General features: G+C 41.4%; 1 protein-coding gene across 2 annotated transcripts in view; it reads left to right on the forward strand.

Annotated features, from left to right (window-relative positions):
* The window catches only part of DOCK5 (dedicator of cytokinesis 5), a 153,881-nt gene that overhangs the window by 89,316 nt on the left and 50,270 nt on the right, over positions 1 to 14,295 (forward strand). For both annotated transcript variants that reach the window (XM_032389069.1, XM_032389068.1), the window contains exons 26-29: positions 3,916 to 4,011; positions 9,620 to 9,718; positions 12,642 to 12,736; positions 14,089 to 14,167. In XM_032389069.1, the coding sequence (XP_032244960.1) occupies positions 3,916 to 4,011; positions 9,620 to 9,718; positions 12,642 to 12,736; positions 14,089 to 14,167 (369 nt within the window). The remainder of the gene's footprint in view (positions 1 to 3,915; positions 4,012 to 9,619; positions 9,719 to 12,641; positions 12,737 to 14,088; positions 14,168 to 14,295) is intronic.

The following is a 14,295-nucleotide window of genomic DNA, read 5'->3' on the forward strand; positions in this document are numbered from 1 at the left end:
TCTCAGGAGGCTAGACAAGTTGGCAGAATGTGTCCATTTGAGCACAAACCGTACTTACCACCCCCCCACCAGGGCTACCTGGCACCAGTGTTCCCACAGAGCAGGGAAAACACTCTTGGCTTTGCCTACACCCGTTCCCTTACCAATATCTTTAGATTCAGTTCTGCTAAAGGAGCTGAAAACACTCTGTCAGTTTCCCATAGCTAAATTCTTAGCTCACCTCTCCCGGTCCACCCGTTTGGTCTCATCTGCTCATCTTCACACGGGCACGTCTGCATTTCTGCTAATTCACGCCTCAGCCATGGAGGTGCTGGAGAACGCCATTGGCTTTTCTACCCAAGCCCCTGCAGCCCACCTTACAATTTGTATTATTTATTGGATATTTATTAATTATAGGTCATGTTCCCCTTCTTTTTTTTTTTCCTTAAATGTGTTTCTAGAAACCACATAAAATATAATAAATTTCCCTGAGAATTTTATGATTGGGGATTTGATTCCTAACCAAGGATTTTACAACAAATAAATAAATGTGACCAATCAGCTCATAATGATAAGAATATTTTTAAGAAGTAACTCTTATGACTCAGTAATCCAAATACTAAAATGAAGCTTCAAGCTATGGTTGGCAACAGTGTGCCAGGGACTTTGGTTTAGGCAGGGCTCCAGTGTGTTCTAGAAGTGTTTATGTATATGATCCGAAGCTAATCTGAAACATGGGAATCACGCTGTTTGTTTTCTAATGCCAGTATTCGCATGTATAGCTCTGTATCCTTAGACAAATCTGCAGGTGCCTCAGTTTCCCATTCCATAACATGTAGGGATTGTTCTAGATGGCCTCTTAGATCTCTTCCACATCTGATACTGTTTTGTTTTGTTTTTTTTAAGATTTTATTTATTTATTAGAGAGAGCACGAGCCCGGTGGGGAGGGGCAGAGGGAGAGGGAAAAGTAGTCACTTAACCGACTGAGCCACCCAGGCACCCCATGTTTTGTTTTTAATATATCTTTTTTTAATATAAATTTGTTATAGTAAATTTATATTTACATTTAAATATGTATTATTATATATTATAAAAATAATATGTATTATATACTATATGTTATGTTGTAACACAATTATAAAAATATTTATATTTATATAAATTTAATATAAAATTGTATTACTTATAAATATATAATTATACATTATTAAATATATATTTACATATAAATAAATAATATATAATATAAATATATAAACAAATTACATACAAAATATATAAATGTATATAAATATATAATTATACAATTATGTTTATGTTTAATATAAATTTAACATAAAATTTATATTTAATGTAAATATATTCATATATTTATGATATAAATATATTTATATCTGTTTATATTATAAATATAAAATTAAATGTGAAGATTTATATTTAATATAAAAATTTTAATATAATATCTTTGCCTGCCTTCTTACCACACAGAAGGACTCTTTGGAAATGACTTGAATGTGTTTACGTCTTACACTGGAAGATTTAATTGTGTTGAATAAACTTTTTTTTTTTTTGTCTTCCTGATAAGGTTCCCTGTAATGAGCAGAAGCATTCAAGATTATTGATCTTGGAGCTTCTGTTAAAGTAGTAAATTTGATAATTTCTTGGTGTTGATAATGATACAGTTTTATCCCCCACCATAAGCATTCTTAAATGTTCAAACCAACCCTGTATGTCTTCCCCTATCCCCTCATCTCCTCAGTTAATTCCAGGCTCTAATTACTGACATGATTCCTATGCCTTTGTTTTAATAATCCAGGCTTCCTCTTTTCCCAAAGCTGTGTCTGCACACTGTCCAAATTCTTCAAAGTCCACCTGCAGTAAGCACCTCCATGGGGTCGCTCCTGGTGCAGTCCTGCCCTAAGTCCCCCAGTCTGCTACTTCCCTTTGTGCTCCCCTCACATCCTGCTTAAGGTCCTTATCGTTTTGTATCTTGAGTTATGATTCAGTTCGCAGACAGGTCTTAAACAGCTCCCTTGCTCTGGGCACTGCGATAGGTCTAAGAGTGCAGCAGTGAACAAGAGAAGCAAGCAGCCTGCCTTCATGGAGCTGACCTTCTAGGAGGATCCTGTGTTTTGCTTATTTATCTTCAAGCCCCAGCTCTCCTGCTGGAGGTGAATCTCTGAAGGGCTCAGAGAATGCCTGATTCCTTCTCCTACCTCCATGCGGGGCCAGCACAGGACTCACACACCTAGCCAGGTCTGGGGTGTGGTCTTGTTATGTAATAGAGGGTAAAATGCCTCAACAGAGAGGCAGGTTTTATGGATCACGTTCCCTCAAAGAAATGGGAAGCAAGTGAATATATAATAAAAACAAAGAAGGAAAGAAGGGAGGCACGAAAGGGAAGCTAACAATACTTGATATTTTAATAAAACTATATATAGTAGTGATTTAGTTATCTGAAGCATTAACCAGGAGTTTCAAAATATCTATCATGAAGCAAGAATGGATAAAAGCTTTGAAAGACAAGGTTGTGTGTTGCTAACTTGGAGCTGAATGAGTATAACCTCAAATCACAAGAAGGAGAGAAGGAAAAATAAAGAATACGTATTTGTGGGGCCCCTGGGTGGCTCAGTTGTTAGGCGTCTGCCTTTGGCTCAGGTCATGATCCCAGGATCCTGGGATCGAGCCCCTCATTGGGCTCCCTGCTCAGCGGGGAATCTGCTTCTCCCTCTCCATCTTCCTCTGTGCTCTACCTTTGTCTTTCAAATAAATAAATAAAATCTTAAAAAAAAAATACGTATTTGTGAGGCACTGTTTGTTGTGTACACCAGCTCAGCTAATTCCTGTAAGGGAACCTTTTGTATCCCAGCTATGAAAACAGAGGCTCAACAAAGTTAAATAATTGCTCAGAGTGACACATGACAAAGTCAAAATATTAAATTCTTGTGTTAGTCTTCTCAGGCTGCCAAAACAAAACACCCTAGACTGGGCAGCTTGAACAACAGATATTTATTGGTTCTGGCGGCTGGAAGTCCAAAGTCAGGGTGCCCTTGTGGTCCGGTTCCTGGGGAGGGGCCCCCTCCTGGCCTGAAGATGGTTGCTGGCTCTCTGTCCTCACGTGGCTTTTCCTCAGTATATGTGTGGCGAGAGAAAAGGCCAGCTTTCTGGTGTCTCCTTATAAGGACACTAACCCTATAAGACCAGGGCCCTGCCTTCATGACCTAATTGCCTCCCCAAAATCCATCTCTAAATACCATCACACGAGAAGTTCAAGCACCAGCATATGACTTTTGTGGGGTTTCCAGAACTTTTTTTTAGCTAAAAAAAAATTTTTTTAAGTAATCTCTGTGCCCTGTGTGTGGCTCAGACAACCCCAAGATCAAGAGCCACATGCTCTACCTATGGCGCCAGTCAGATGCCCCCAGCATATGACTTTTGAACACATACATTCAGTCAATACCAATCTCCTTGACTTGAATTTCTTGGGTTTTTTTCCCCTCCTACAGAGAAGGTGGCAAGAATGTTGAATTTTTACCTTTTCATTCCCATGCACGTGCCTAGTTCTCCTGGACCACCCCATGTACTCAGCATCAGGACTGACTTCTCATGCCAGGGGTGTCCCCCCAGAACTACATTGAGTTGGTGGTCACAGTGACCCTGCAGTGAGCGCGAATGGTCTGGGTTACTAGGGAGGCGTTCTCCCCTGCATCCCCACACTCAGCTTTTACATGGGATACCTAATCATTTTCAACCGATTCCCAAGTAACAGTATGTGTTCATCTGTGAACTTCTTTTCCCCTTTTTGGACAAGAGATTGCTTTGCAGGGAAGAGCCAGAATGAGACTTAAAGAGAAAACTCACCCTTCAAAGGTTTGTTGAGGAAAACTGAAGCTGAGTCAGAAGAAGTGGGGTCAATTCCTGTGTTTCCTCCACAGGGCCCCACGGCGATGCACATCCAGCTGATAATGGAACGGCTGCTGAGAAGGATTAACCGGACCGTGATTGGGATGAGCCGACAATCTCCCCATATTGTGAGTATCACGTCAGGGGACCACGCGGCCACTGCGGCTTCTCAGTGTCCCACCTGCCCATTGGGAGTCCTCTGGACCAGCGTCTTGGGACCAGATTCCCACAGGCCCCACTCATCCCAGTTCACCGTCTGCCTGCACGCTGTGCATCACAGCTGCCAGGGGCAATGAGCAGGCTCTAGAACTTCCCAGCCCTCCTGAGTGACCTTGGTTCTAACCGCCCGCGGATCTTGATTCCAACACTGATTTTCTCTGGAGGGAAAATGCTCCAACAGGGTGCTGGGAGAGGTTAAGGGGGGAGAGTTTTTGGGGACCCTGTAAACACAAAGTGTACAGATCCGTTCTGAACATTAGACAAGCCTGTTGTAATACGTTACAGCAGAGACTGAGACGTGTGGGCTCCCCAGGTAGGCAAACTCAGTACCCATTTGATCTCATGCTCTTTTAATATTTGTTAATATTAATATTATTAATATTAATATTAATATTCTTTTTTTTTTTAAGATTTTACTTATTTATTTGACAGAGACATAGCGAGAGAGGGAACACAAGCAGGGGGAGTGGGAGAGGGAGAAGCAGGCTTCCCGCAGAGCAGGGAGCCCGACGTGGGGCTCCATCCCAGGACCTTGGGATCATGACCTGAGCGGAAGGCAGACGCTTAATGACTGAGCCACCCAGGCGCCCTTTGTTGAATATTTCATTTAAGGACAACATGAGCTTTTGTGAGCAGAAGATGAAGGGTTGTGGTGGCTGCATTCAGTCCTTCCTCTGTTATCTCAAGTAATTGCGTTCTAATTCTCACATGCTTCTCTGGATCTACCCTTGTTAGAATGATAATAGGAACAGTATTAGTACTCCTAGCTGTAGTGATGATAATACTAGTAGTCATTAGCTGGTTTGGGTTTTTTTTTTTTTAATCTGTCAGAAATTATTTTAAGCACTTTACATTTCTTTCTTTTTATTTTTTTTAAGATTTTATTTGAGAGAGAGCACAAGTTGGGGAGAGGGAGAAGCAGGCTCCCTGCTGAGCAGGACCCTGGGATCATGACCTGAGCCGAGGGCAGACGCTTAACTGACTGAGTCCCCCAGGCACCCCAGCACTTTACATTTCATGGAAGCCTCACACAGATCTCAGGAGGTAGTTCGTTCTTTAGCTGCATTTTTCAAATCAGGAAACTTTCAGAGAGAGGCTACGAAACCTGCCTGAGGTTGCAAGACCACCAGGGGGTTGAATTGGGGTCTGGGTCCCAGGCAGCCAGCCTGCTGCCGAGGCTGTGCATGGCGGCCGCCCCGACCCTGGGCAGCTTACCAGGTTATGTTTTCCAACTATGCACTGTAGTCGCAAGGAGAGGAATTCTGATCAGTTCCATCTTCCCCCACGTTGCATTTCCACTGCTGTGTAGCATGCTTGTAGATTGGTGCCCTGTGGTACCGTCCAGCCCTTTTGGTTCAAAGAAAACACATGTTTGAAAGAACTTGTGATTAGCATGTTTTTAGAAACATCTGGTTGCCCTGGCCTCTTCCTCTCCACCTCCTGGGCCTCAATTAGATGTCAAAGAAAAAGTACCTTTGCAACCAGAGGTAACTGTTGGAAGACCATATTGTATCATCATTAAAATGAAGCATCTTTTACTTATGCTGGTAAAAGCTATGATTTGATCTTATTTAGAGGACAGAAGGCAAAGAACCATCCCAAATGGTGAGTCAATAATAGCCATTTATTTATTCAACCAATAGGTGTTAAGAAACTACTATAAGCCAGGAACTAATTCTAGACACTGGAGGGAGATTAGGGAACAAAACAGACAAAAATCACTACCTTAGCGAAGTTTATATTCTAGCAATACCAATAACAAAAAATAAGATACGTGCCATGAAGAAAAAAAATGAGCAGGATGAGGGCAGTCAAGGTGGGAGAGTTACAAATTTAAATGAGTTGATTAAGAATGATTTTCATGAGAAGGGAAAATTTGGACAAAGACTTAGAGAAGGTAGAGGGGGTAGTGTGGAGGTGTGGGGAGGGGCCTTTCAGGCAGAGGCAAAGGCCAAGGCAGAAATCTCAAGATGTCCCTCGTATAAGAGTCACATCTGGTGACAGAGCTGATCCAAATAGGAATGTAGAGAGGTACCCACTAGGTTAAGACTCCAGGTGATCCAAAACATGAAAGGATTCAGATCTCATACTAAAGGTGTAGACCTAGACGTACCCTTCATTGTTATTGTCAACCCATTGCTGCCATGTGTTTAAAGAACATATAAAGAAAGGCAGGTTGAGAACTGTGTTGTTTAGGAAATGATAGGTTGGTTTTCAGGTAATACTTAACATCTTAATTTAAATGTACCTCTTCAGCTTCTTTTAGTAGTGAAATCGTTCATTATCTTACTTGTTTAAGCCAACTCAAGAATCTTGGCTCAGTGTGTTTGAAGAGAAGGGTGGGGATTTGAATGTGAAGGAGCAGGATCCCTGTCATGTTTCTGTTAAAATAAGATGATGGGAGGGGTAATGGCTGATTTACAGGGAGTGGTAGAGATGCCAAGAAAAGCAAAGAAAGAATGCTGGAGAAAGATAAACCTAGGAAGGAGAAATGCAAGGGAAAAACAGACAAAGAGACAAAAATACAGCCATAAAGAGAAATATGCAAATAAATAAGTGAATGGATATAGATATATGTGGCTTAATTGAGCTTATTCTCATACTCAAGAATAGTTAAGTATTAGAGGACCTGTTAGAGGCGCCTGGGTGGCTCAGTCGGTTAAGCATCTGACTCTTGATCTCAGCTCAGGCCTGGATCTCAGAGTCGTGAGTTCAAGCCCACCAGTGGGCATGGAGCCTACTTTAAAAAAAAAGAAAAAAAGAAAAAAAATATTTTCAGTAAAGGATCTGTTAATAAAATACATTAGTTGAACAAAAGGAAAAAAGCTTTATGATTATTTCCATAGATGCCAAAATATATGTGATGGATGTAACATCTATTCCAAATTAATGGAAGGAGATGTTAACGTGCAATCACTAGGCAACCTATTACTTGATGGTCATAAAAAGGAGAATCAAGATGTTAAATGTCAACACTGTTTAGCATTTTTCTATAAATTGTAGCCAATGTAATAACACAAATGCGTGCACATATACATATTATATATATGAACTTAGTACGACTATTGAAAAAGGAGAAAATAATTTTCATAATTGTCATTTTTAGTGAAATGACTACCATTTCTAGGAAACCCAAGAGACCTAACAAAATTTTAACAACAGTAATGAACAATTTATTAAACTGACCAGTTTCAGAATAAACAAACACTATTCAATGGCCTTTCTATATAACTACAGTAGCTATTTAGGGATTGTAAAAGAAAAATCCCATTTAACTCAGTCACAAAAATATGAGAGTAAAAATAAATACAAGATGGGGCGCCTGGCTGGCTAAGTCAGAAGAGTGTGCAACTCTTGATCTCAGGGTTGTGAGTTTGAGCCCCCTGTTAAATGAATAAATAAATTAAAACTTTTAAGAAAATAAACAAATACAAGATACACATAAATGAATAGCCACATAGAATAGTGGGGGGCTTGCCTGTCAGATTTGAAAACATTATAATTAGCTACAAGAATTAAAATAGTGTTGGACTTATGGAATAGAGTACATAAATCCACAGAACAGAACTGAGAGAATTTAAAAGGCGACTTTAGATTATATGAAAATTCTATTACCTTTCAATAGGGAAAGTGAAGATTTTGAGTAAATGTGATTTGGAAAATATATGAACAATGTGGAAAAAAGTTTGACTTTTATTTCATGCTATATCCAAAAAAATAAATTTCAGATGGAATGAAAGTTCAATGTAAAAAAAAAGAAATAATGAAGCAGCTAGAAGAAAACATAATCTATACTTTTAAAAATTCCATTATAATTAACAGAGGTTATATTAGTTTCAGGTGTACAAAATAGTGATTCAACAGTTCTAGGGGCACCTGAGTGGCTCCGTCGTTGAGCGTCTGCCTTCGGCTCAGGTCATGATCCCAGGGTCCTGGGATCGAGCCCCGCATCAGGCTCCCTGCTCAGCGGGGAGCCTGCTTCTCCCTCTCCCACTCCCCCTGCTTGTGTTCCCTCTCTCGCTGTGTCTCTCTCTGTCAAATAAATAAATAAAACCTTAAAAAAAAAACCCAAATGATTCTATACATTTCTCAGTGCTCATCATGGTACGTGTGCTCTTAATTCCATTCACCCATACCTCTTTTTCTATACCTATTTTTAAGAGAAAAGAGATTCATGAATTTTTAAAAATAGGAAGGCTACTATATAAAAAAAAAGTTTACTAGATAAAAAAACTAAGCCCCTATATGTGAAAATATATATATAAACAAATTAAATGTCAAGCACCAAACTCCAAAAATTATTTGTAAAACCTGTGCCGAGTGGCTAATAGCCTTAATATACAAAGACCTATTACAAACCGTTAAAAAAAAGGATATTTTAGTAGAAAAATGGGTAAAGACTATGAGCAAACAGCAAAATGAGAAAAACAAATGGCCAACCAACAAAGAGACAGAATATGTAATTCGGAACAAAGGAAATGCAAATTAACCAAAAATGAAATTAAATAAAACGCAGGGACCCAGAATAGGCAAAGGCCTGGAGAAGCAAGTAGTATTAGATAGTGACGGGAATGCAGACTCTGTGGTTGGTACTGTATATCAGAAGTCTTCAGACAATAAATTTACATTGCTTTTATAATTAGAAAAATTAAAACTTTTTAAACCAAAGAGACTAAGGCATTCATTCAGAGAGTATTCTTTCATTGTTTTTATGTTTAGGAAGTCATTCCTTCCATCCCCAAAATAGCTGTATATTCATCTTCTCTATGCCAATTCATTTAAATAACCATATAAATACAGGAGGGCATTCCCCCTAGATATTTGCCCTCTGGCCAGAAAATTAAGTGTGTGATTCAAATATGATTGGATGAGAGGAAAGCACATAGACTGTGTAATGCCTGACTTCAAAAATATAAATTGATGTTAATCATCAAGTTATTCAGTCCCTTTCTTCAAATCCTGTGTGTAATCACACATGCATAACATGCTGGAAGTAACTGTCTGAAGGATTCTGTTACTGGAAGAACGACATTGAAGTGCTCTAGCTGGGAGCACTCATTTCCCCATCTCTCTGCTCTTCTGCTCTCGGTTTTACAATCTCTTTTTCCTCCTTGCATTCCTCCAAAATTAAATTTGTGCTATATCAGACATTTCTCCACGGACTACAACTCTGTCTCAACAAGAAACTCAAAGGCCCCAGGCGGTGGTATTTCAACTAGTGATCTAGCTGAGATCTCAGAGTCAGTGTCCGTTGACCTACGGGATTCTGCAAGTCATACTATTAAAGGGCCGAGCAGAGCCCTCCACATTCCTTAACTCAAACCTGGAGGAGGTTATTTTAAGCAGAAACAGCAAAGCGAGTGCGTTTTAGGCCTTCAGCACGCACAATGTTTCCAGGTTGGTAGGGTCCCTGTTTTGGTAACTGGGAGGAGACAGCCAGAGTACCTGCGCACAAACCTTGTTCTGTGAGCGGGTGGTCTGAGGGGTCTTGGATCTGTGTCTCTCCTGTCCTTCCAGGGGAGCTTTGTGGCGTGTATGATTGCGATCCTGCGGCAGATGGATGACAGTCACTACAGCCACTACATCAGCACTTTCAAGACCAGACAAGACCTCGTTGTAAGTTGTCTTCCCTGGGTCCTGGTAACGCTAAGACTTCTTATATTGGGCAAAAACAAAAACAAAACTGAGCATCATGAGTCCAGAATTCCCTTCCTACCCACCTCCAGAGCTGCATGACTGTCCACAGTGAGTACAAAAAGGGAAGGATTGATTCTTATTTTCTCTCTGTGATAGCATTTGAAGACTACAAAACATGTACCAAGAGGCCCTCACCCGCCCTCTGAGTCTCTTGGTTCTAGAGAGAACCCTTATTTGGAACCATTTGGGAGATCTGTTCTGCTCTCAGAAGAGAGTAGTACCTTGTTTTCAGAGTTAGCTGTTAACGCCATGGCCAGGATTCTAGGAGGCAGAGAGTGCACAGTACTGCTTCGGAGATGTGGTTGGCATCATCCTTTTCAGTAGTCCCTGGAAAGGGAAAAAGAAGAGGTCATACTTGCCCCTTACAACACCTCTAAGGCGATAGTTGCCCTCTGGCAAGTATAGTCACCTTCAGTTGACAATATTCCATTCTCTTTTGTTTTCAACCAGAAAGTTGTTCTCATGATTACTATTCGGAATACAACCAAAGGTTGCCCAAGACGCAAAGTTAGGCCTCGGGCTGCTTCCCCAGGATCCTTCCCCTTAGGGAATTGTTAGTGGCTGTTAACAAGTGCCTGAAAGTATCATCTTATCTTGTAAAGCAGTGGGCCCGACACAGCTGGATCAGCAATCCAGTGTCCTTGCTGTGGACAATCTCCCACCATCCGTGCATTTTCCAGTCTTCTTTCTACCTTCTATCTGTACTATACTGGTAGTATGTGGCCTGTACACCCAAGGATATTCAGCTCCTTCTCTGCCAATCGCCTTCCTTTCTGTGAGGTCCACATGATGGAAAAACACACAAGGAACAGCAGAGAGAGCGTCTTTTATAGTAGTAGTAGTGGTAGTAATGGCGTGTGGCTTAATCTGGAGGCCTCCATGAGCCTCCACTTAAGCCATGCTCTGGCAGGCAGGATGGTATAGGGACCCGTGGCGATAGGTCACTGTGCCTGCAGAGACCAAGGGCAAGAGAATTAGGAACAGAGGAGGGAAGCTGAGGGTAGCAATATTTCTCCTCCATAGGCAGAAGGTGTAGTGGTTTAAGAGCACAGGCTTTAGAACATCCATTCTGGCCATTCTACTTCCTTCTATGAAATTTTGGCCCAGCTATTTAACTTCACTAAAGCTCAGGTTCCTTATCTATAAGCTAGCACCTATTTTGAGGGTTAACGTAAATGAGTATTGATTGAATCAACACCTGGTAATTACCAAGCTTTGTGCTTGGCATGTGGTTAATGCCTATGAAGCCAGCTATTTATAATAGTAATTTTATTATTCTCTTTTATTATATAATAATAAAAATTTTATTATTATAGTTTAGTGACTATTCCTTCAGAAAGCAGGTAGAACCAGGGAAGTTAAACTAAATTCAAGCTCTTGACAATTTGGTTCCATTAAGTAAGCAAAAAAACCCAGGTTTAACTCCTGTCTTCCAAACAATGGTAAGCTCTTTCCTCTGTATTATCTAATTTAAAAAGGATTATTATCCGCATGAGGGAACTATTGTCATCAGGGGCAAGCCTGCGGCGTACACGGAGGCCATTTGACTTCCAGCGGACTGCTCTTTCCCGCCCTCCTGCTGCCTTCTGAGTAAATCACTTGGAAGACATTGGGAAGCGGGAGATAAAGTAAGGCCTGGGACAGTCTGTGAATTACCTTTATTATACCATCGCTATTTCCAGTTAAATTAGTTTACCAGGAGTTGAATGTAGAATCGGCATCAGGAGTGGATAACCAGCCTCTAAACTTAATCCTTGCTTCACAAACCACGAATACTTACTAATTTGAGAGAGTTAATAGAATAGTTAATAAATTGGTGGGTATACTTCAAATGTATGATGAAAAATTTTAAAACTCATGAGGTATGTCTCTGATTTGAGAATTAAGGATAGAAAAGTTTGACTCTCTGTTGAACCGGAGGAAGAGTCAAGGGTCGCAGAGACTTCCCACCAGGATTGTTGGTACTCCGGTGCTGTCTGGCGGCCTGCGTGCCGGAAGTTGGCCATCTTGCCCATCGTCTTGGAGGAACAGTGTTTGAAAATAGAACCCAGGCCGCCTGCTTCCCAACTCCCGCACTCCTTCTGCTACATGATGTAATCCATGAGATAGAACTGTGCGGTTTAGTGCCAGAGGAATTGGCCTGGATTTTCAACTCTGGAATCCACGTGGAAAATGTCTAAATTTAACTAACTAATAAATAAAAAGCTTTCAAAACTTTTTAGCTTTGACTTTTAGTCCAAATCATTCTAAGTTGCTTTTTGCTCACAGTCCCCTTTTGAGTCGAATAGCTGTTCTGCAGATACTGTGCTCTGTGTTCTTTTGTTATTAAGTTATTACTGTCATCGCAACCCACTGCTACTGACGCTTTTTTAGGACCCTTTAGGCCCTTCCCCCAAGCTACCCCTGGGAACGTTTCTGGAATAGGAAGAATCATGACTTTGCTTTTTATTTATAGTGGTTTTCTTCTGTTCTAATAATAATCAAGGAGAATTGGGCTCAGAGTTACAAGATGTATCACAATTGCTGGTAAATTCATTTTAAGTGCAGTAGATCTGTTTGGACAAACTTGGCAGCAGAGGGCTAAAGACACCATGGCTCTAAATTTGGGGTCCAGAACCCCACATTCTCTTTCCCGCTCTCCCACCACCCAGTCTCTATAGCCTTCAGCAAGTCTTTTACCTTTTCACAGCCTCAGTTTTATCATTTTTGTCCTTGTCAGGTCCCTAAAAACCCTTATTTAAAAGATAGGCTGTAATCATGGACCAGGGATGTCTTGTTCTGATGCCACGCTCCCTCCTGTCCCCTAGTTTTCCCCCAAATGTTCCTCCTCTGTTCTCTGCAGGATTTCCTCATGGAGACTTTCATCATGTTTAAGGATCTGATTGGAAAGAATGTCTATGCCAAAGACTGGATGGTCATGAATATGACACAGAGCAGGTAAGATGGCCCAGGGCCGGGCCTGCGGCCTTTGACCCTGAATACTTGGCTCTCGTGACCAGGTGACCAGTTATCTGACCTTCAGAGAGTGCTGTTGAACCTCTGGGCGGGACATCACGCTCGGTAGAGTAAGGAGCCTCCCGTTGCTGGGATGCTCGTTCTGGGCTCGCGTTCTTGCTTTCCCCTGGGCTGTTGTAGCTGCCCCGCCTCGGGCTCTCAGCTCTGGTGGAATCTCCTCATTGCCCTCCTGTCCACCTCCTCCCTGGCTCTCCCACAGCACCCTTCCATGGCTCCATGTGGCCTTCATCGTCAGGACAGGCAGGGCCTCTGTGGCCTGGCCCACCCTGCTTTTCTAGCCTTACCTTCCACTCTTTCCCTCAGTATACAGCCTGCACTCCAACTAAACTGGCCTCTTCCTGGTCCCTGGATGTGTTCTGTGCCTTCTGTTGGGCTGCTTCTTCCACCTGCGGTGCCTTCCCATGTAACCGCTGGCTGTCAGCATGCCACCATTCAACGTCTTTCTCAAATGCCATCTCCAGAGGAAGCCTTTCTGACCTGGACGTGGCGTTCTCTTCCTTTGATGTCCCGTACCTCTTTGATACCCCCTCCACCGAATTTTCCATATTCTTTGTTGGGTCATGGTTAGATTTACAGATTCCCAAGTGACCCCCACCAAGTTGTAAACATCTTCAGACCGGGAACCCTCTCTTTCAAGGCGAAACCTAAGCCAGTGCTTTGCAGTTGTTGGACTGTAACAAATACTTGGTGAATGGGAGCAAAATGAACTGAATATATGTATCTTTTCAGAGTTTCAGAGTTTTATATATATGTATATATGTATGTGTGTGTGTGTGATATGTATACATACGTGTATATATACATATACACACTTATAGATATCAAATAAGATTTCAGAATTTTTTGAAAGAACTAAATAAAGTAAACCATTATAAGAGTTGTTAACTCCACATACCTGATTAGAAAAACCCTTCCCAACTACGTACAGATTAAAGAAAAACTCTCATCAGTATCACTAGACTTGCAAAGAGAAGCATCGCAATAGAGTGCAAAGAACCCTGTCTGAGGCTCAGGGGATCGGTTTGATCATCCCAGCTCTACCCTCAAGTGGCTAAATGGTGATGCAGCCTTGAGTGGCTCTTGTAGTCAGTTCTAGAAACTGCACTTGAGCGTCCTCTGCAGTCTACTTTGGCGTTGGTCTCTGATGACCTTGATAGAGCTAAGGGTCTCATGTTGCCAAATCCAGGTTTAGATTGCTTTGGTTTTTCACGTAGATGGGAGATGTTTGGAAGAGCAGAAAGTTGCCTTCCTTATCTGATATTTTCCTTCCACAGAGTTTTCCTCCGTGCGATAAATCAGTTTACTGAGGTTCTCACAAAGTTCTTCATGGATCAGACAAGCTTTGAACTTCAGGTAAGCATGCTGCTCACCTAGGAAGCTCCTTGAATTCTCAGCCACAGCAAGACTACTGTGGCATTTTGGAAAATGTCACTTCAAATTTATCATTTTCAAGTGCAAACAGTTTTCTTGTTTTTTCTCCT

The sequence above is a fragment of the Phoca vitulina genome, unplaced genomic scaffold, assembly GCF_004348235.1.
Source record: "Phoca vitulina isolate PV1807 unplaced genomic scaffold, GSC_HSeal_1.0 scaffold53, whole genome shotgun sequence".
NCBI lineage: Eukaryota > Metazoa > Chordata > Mammalia > Carnivora > Phocidae > Phoca > Phoca vitulina.